The 6,000-nt window shown below is 42.0% G+C and overlaps 1 protein-coding gene across 4 annotated transcripts in view; it reads right to left on the reverse strand.

The window, feature by feature from the left end:
• Window positions 1-3,674, reverse strand: part of LOC110505197 (ecto-NOX disulfide-thiol exchanger 2) — a 310,546-nt gene extending 306,872 nt beyond the window's left edge. For 2 of the 4 annotated variants that reach the window (XR_002470708.2, XR_005041206.1), the window contains exon 1: window positions 3,393-3,674. Coding sequence is in view for 2 of the 4 variants with exons in the window: in XM_021584251.2 (XP_021439926.1) it covers window positions 3,393-3,414 (22 nt within the window). In the remaining 2 variants the exon portion in view is untranslated. The remainder of the gene's footprint in view (window positions 1-3,392) is intronic. The other 2 variants (XM_021584251.2, XM_021584250.2) reach the window with 2 other exon arrangements.
• Window positions 3,675-6,000: the final 2,326 nt, after the last annotated feature.

Below are 6,000 nucleotides of genomic sequence, written 5' to 3' on the forward strand. Positions count from 1 at the left end.
CCAATTCACCCAACTTATTGTGGGAAGCTTGTTGAAGGCTACCCAAAACGTTTGACCCAAGTTAAACAATTTAAAAGGCAACGCTACCAAATACTAATTGGTTGTATGTAAACTTCTGACCCACTGGAATTGTGAAGAAAGAAATAAAAGCTGAAATAAATCATTCTCTCTATTATTATTCTGACATTTCACATTCTTAAAATAAACTGAGTATAAATGTATTCGGTGTATGTAAACTTCTGACTTCAACTGTATCATCCGTTTATGCACTCGAATAGCGAATGGAGGCCACTTTCCCGCAGTTTGTTGCTAAATCATGCATGGTTGGCTACTCCGGCTTTATAGCAGAGCAGATGACAAATAAATATAGTAGCAGCTGGGATCCTCTTCTTTTTAGTTGCAACAATCAAAACCTAAGCTTTCACACCGGATTGCATATAAAAATGTCTGGGCTTATAAGAGCACTTGTTTCACTTCACGCATCAACCACTGTTTGAGGAGCATTTCAGCCTCTCACTGCTCAACAGGTGATATTCCACCCAAACTCTGTATGCCATGGGCTCTCCAACCCGGTTCCTGCAGTGCTTCATTTGAGAAACTAAGTGTATTCTGTTAGGAAACATTGATAGTAACATGTTTACACAAAAAAACATATTTAGTTAAACTGTTGTCAGTCCCTATCTCTGCGCACTTGAGAAAGGAATGAAGGAGAGAGAGAGGAGATGGAAATGCTTCAGAACAAGAATGTGAAAGTCCTCTAGTGGTTGGGCCACCTCTAGTGATCCAGACTTGAATCCCATTGAAAATCTGTGTAAAGACTGAAAGGAAGAATGGGAGAAAATCCCCAAATCCAGATGTACAAAGCTGATTCTGATATCCCCAAGATGACTCAAAGCATTAAGCAAATGTGGCCATTTAAATGACAATCTTTACCCAAAATCCTTTCAACATCACAGCTCTGGTTCTGAGTTACCTTTCTAGTGAATAGGCTCTGTTAGAGTTTACATTTCTTCCAATAAGGGTTGGGCGATGTCAACCTTTCTCCTATCGAGATGATACAATAGCACAAAAAAATACAACATAAAAGACTGCTAAAAAGGACCACGGGAGGGATAAATGAATGCTACGGGAGGGATAAGAGGAATCCTGACAAAATACATTTGAGCCAAATATTATTTTTGCCAGATAATTCATCCATCTGACAGGTGTGACATATCAAGAAGGCCGATTAAACAGCATGATCATTGCACAGGTGCACCTTGTGCTGGGGACAATAAAATGCACTCTAAAAAGGCACAACACAATGCCACAGATGTCTCAAGTTTTGAGGGAGCATGCAACTGGCATGCTGATGGCAGGAATGTCCACCAGAGCTGTTGATAGAGAATTGTATGTTAATTTCTGAGGAGAAACTGAGGAGTATTTCGGTCTGTAATAAAGCCCTTTAGTTGGGAAAAACTAATTATGATTGGCTGGGCCTGGCTCCCCAGTGGGTGTGCCCCTGCCCAGTCATGTGAAATCTATAGATTAGGGCCTAATGAATTTATTTCAATTGACTGATTTTCTTGTGTGAACTGTAACTCAGTAAAATCTTGAAATTGTTGCATGTAGGAGCTTATATTTCTGTTCAGTATATCATGTGAGGAGGTCAAAATAATGAAAAACTATTTACCAAATCTATTAATTTTAAAGTACTTGTACCTTGCCATTATCAATCACTAGTTTTTTCTAAGATAATGGGGGTCGCCAGTTGCCTGGGCGGGGATTCCAGGGCAAGGAATTGTCCCCTGCAATAGCTGAAAAATAGTATGGCACAGAGCAACAAAATATTGCTTATTTCATGTTAAGCCAATGACTTGGGGCGGGGGGGGGGGGGGGGTAACCTCATACCTAATGCACAGTATAAATCCACTACATTCCCCTATAGAAAATACATAGCTGTGTTGCCTTTTCATAATTCATACTGTAGGCTTAACACTTATCTCTGATTTGGGGGCAAATTCTCCATGGTCAAAAATAACAGACACTAAAAGGATGAGAGCAAGGCCTCCCAAGTGGCGCAGCGGTCTAAGGCACTGCATCGCAGTGTTAGCTGTGCCACTAGAGATCCTGGTTCGAGTCTAGGCTCTGTCGCATCCGGCACCTGAGCAGAAGACCCATTGGGCGGTGCACAATTGGCCCAGCGTTGTCCAGGTTCGGGGAGGCTTTGTTCGGCGGGGATGTTCTTGTCCCATCGCGCTCTAGCGTTTCCTGGGGTGGGTGTATGCCGTTTCCTCCAACACATTGGTGCAGCTGGCTTTCTGGTTAAGCGGGCAGTGTGGCTCGGCTGCATGGTTCTCCACATTTGCCTCTCCCCGAGTCCATACGGTAAATGCAATGATGGGACAAGACTGTAACTACCGATTGGAAACCACAAAACTGGGGAGAAAAAGTGGTTTTAAAAAAAATCACAAAAAAAGATGAGCAGCAGAGTCAGAGTGCAGGAGTAAAGCAGATTAACCAGGTTCATTTGAAGTCTCAATATCCTGTGAGAAAATGTCAATTTACTCAGAGCCATTATGTATCACAGATACATTTGTGAATAAATGAGAAGAAGATCTGAAAGGCCAGACTGCAAAGATACTCATACGATGTGAGCCAATTTCCTTCATGAAAGCCCTACACCCCATATCTGAGAACAGGGGAACATTCCATTTTTTTGCCACAGATCAGATGAAATAGCTACCAAATTGGATTTCATGACGAAAATGTCATAATAGCATGCACAATGTAGTTGATTCGACTACATTGTGCGCAATGGCATCAATATTCTCCAAATATCAATTTTTTAGTTAGCTACTGGTGACATTATTTACAAGATTTAAAAAGCAGCCATGGTCATTAACTAATGAAACAAGAAAACATAGTATTAGGCAAAACAATAACGGAACCGAGCAGATAAAGGTCACCCCGTATTATATTTCATTAAAGTTCCAAAGATAATAAGGCGTTTGGGAGGACGCTTGTCAACTGTACTCAAATGCATTGTAAAACATATGTTACATGATATCAATAGTCATTGTACAATGGTTACACCATTCAATCTACATACATTTGTGAATAAAATACAAGTGACGCGGACACATCTGCTTGGTCACTGTCGGTCACTGTCGTTGAGATTTTCACATGTTGTTTCTGTCAGTAATATACTGTACCTGCTGTAATCAAGTCGTCCTCGAAATGAGTATAAAACAACGTGCATTCATTCATTCTTATTGAGAATATAGCCATAAATACAGAAAGTCGTACAACGCTCCAGACATAGCCTAGTACATAACGGTGAGAGCAGAGCAGACAAGAGGTAGCTTAATGTATGTAATACTGTAACAAAATCAATACAAGTTAGACCTTACCTCTATACTGCAAGAGAAACATTGTCCACAGTCCCGTACAGCAGAGGATGGTGAGCGCTCGTCGCCTACAGTACGCGAATTTAAAGAATACAAATCCTTTGGATTGAGAGAAAGGTAATTTGTTATTCAGTCTGCTCGGTTGGGCAGACTGGGCTGCGGTGCGAGAATGAAGGAGGGTCTTGCAGCTGGAGGAGCCTCGCGCTCACATGAACTACATGCCCGAATACATGTAGCCGATGTTTACAAGTGAAGAAAGCATAGCCTGCCAGTCGCGACGTGCAAGGGAGTAAGTAGTACTCAGAGTTGCAACGGAATTCAGTGATTTGCTCAAGAATGTGTCAGTCCCGATTACCCACAGCTGACAAACTACTGTACACTTTGTCGGTGTCTGCAAACCAGTGAAAGGGACTATGCAGGGCCACTGAATAATCATCATAGGTTCTGATATGGATAGGTTTTGTTGTTGGATCCTAATCCTAATCCTTTTACATTGTAAAAATTTATATTTGCAAATGGATCCATTTTCATTATGGTGTAGGTGTGCCTGCGAGTGTTGTGATCAGGACATAAAATTCACTTTTTGGTCCACCATCCACCCAGATTTTTTTCTTTGCTAAAATTACACCAACAGGGGCCTCCTGTTGCGCAGTGGCGCAGTGGTTAAGGGCGCTGTACTGCTGCGCCACCAGAGACTCTGGGTTCGGGCCCAGGCTCTGTCCAGGTCCGTTGGCCTAGTGTTGCCCGGGTTAGGCCGGTAGGGAAATCCTTGTCTCATTGCGCACCAGCGACTCCTGTGGCGGGCCGGGCGCAGTGCGCGCTAACCAAGGTTGCCAGGTGCATGGTGTTTCCTCCGACAGATTGGTGCGGCTGGCTGGGTGGATGGCGCTGTGTTAAGTGCGGCTTGGTTGGGTTGTGTATCAGAGGACACGTGACTTTCAACCTTCGTCTCTCCCGAGCCCGTACGGAAGTTGTAGCGATGAGACAAAATAGTAAAAAAATTGGATACCACAAAATTGGGGAGAAAAAGGGGTAAAATTCAAAAAAGAATAATAAATTACACCTACAAAACAACGGATGAGCATTCACCGTAAAATCACCAGTGTTAAATGTGCAGTGTCAAAAGGCCTTAGATTTGATGGAACAACATGCAAGTGCCAAACGACCCCTAGTGTAGCAGTTGATTACTGTAGTCAAGTGCTAGGTGTATTTTTTTACTTTAATTAGTGTAAGAAACATAACTTCACCCATACATTTTATTTGATGCCTTCAAGATTTCCTTTCTCATCGATGCTATTTGCATTTATTATGGATTTCCCTCAGCTGCTGCCAAGGGTCCAGCAAAATTAAGGCTGTTACACAATATCTAAAACATTACATATGGGGCGGCAGGGTAGCCTAGTGGTTAGAGCGTTGGACTAGTAACCGGAAGGTTGCGAGTTCAAACCCCCGAGCTGACAAGGTACAAATCTGTCGTTCTGCCCCTGAACAGGCAGTTAACCCACTGTTCCCAGGCCGTCATTGAAAATAAGAATAAAATACCACTTGCCTGGTTAAATAAAGGTAAAATAAAAAAATAAAATACATTCACAGATTTCACAACACACTGTGTGCCCTCATGCCACTACTCCACCACTACCACACATCCACAATAGAAAATACATGAGTACATAGTGCGTATGTTATCGTGTGTGTATGCATGAAGTTAGGATATATATAGTTGAAGTTAGAAGTTTACATACACCTTAGCCAAATATATTTAAACTTTCACAATTTCTGACATTTAATTCTAGTAAAAATTCCCTTTCTTAGGTCAGTTAGGATCACCACTTTATTTTAAGAATGTGAAATGTCAGAATAATAGTAGAGAGAGTGATTTATTTCAGCTTTTATTTTTTTCATCACATTCCCAGTGGGTCAGAAGTTTACATACACACAATTAGAATTTGATAGCATTGCCATTGCCTTGTTTAACTTGGTTCAAACGTTTCGGGTTGCCTTCCACAAGCTTCCCACAATAAGTTGGGTGAATTTTTGCCCATTTCTCCTGACAGAGCTGGTGTAACTGAGTGTAACTGAGTCAGGTTTGTATGCCTCCATGCTAGCACATGCTTTTTCAGTTCTGCCCACAAATTTTCAATAGGATTGAGGTCAGGGCTTTGTGATTGATGGCCACTCCAATACCTTGACTTTGTTGTCCTTAAGCCATTTTGCCAAAACTTTGGAAGTTTGCTTGGGGTCATTGTCCATTTGGAAGACCCATTTGCGACCAAGCTTTAACTTCCTGACTGATGTATTGAGACTGATGTTGCTTCAATATATCCACATAATTTTCCTCCCTCATGAAGCCATCTATTTTGTGAAGTGCACCAGTCCCTCCTGCAACAAAGCACCAAAGTGGTGGCAACATGATGCTGCCACCACCTTGATTCACGGTCGGGATGGTGTTCTTCGGCTTGCAAGCATCCCCCTTTTTCCTCCAAACATAATGATGGTCATTATGGCCAAACAGTTCTATTTTTGCTTCATCAGACCAGAGGACATTTCTCCAAAAAGTACGATCTTTGCCCCCATGTGCAGTTGCAAACCATAGTATGGCTTTTTTATGGCG

The sequence above is a fragment of the Oncorhynchus mykiss genome, chromosome 31 (genome assembly GCF_013265735.2).
Source record: "Oncorhynchus mykiss isolate Arlee chromosome 31, USDA_OmykA_1.1, whole genome shotgun sequence".
In the NCBI taxonomy this organism is placed as follows: Eukaryota; Metazoa; Chordata; class Actinopteri; order Salmoniformes; family Salmonidae; genus Oncorhynchus; species Oncorhynchus mykiss.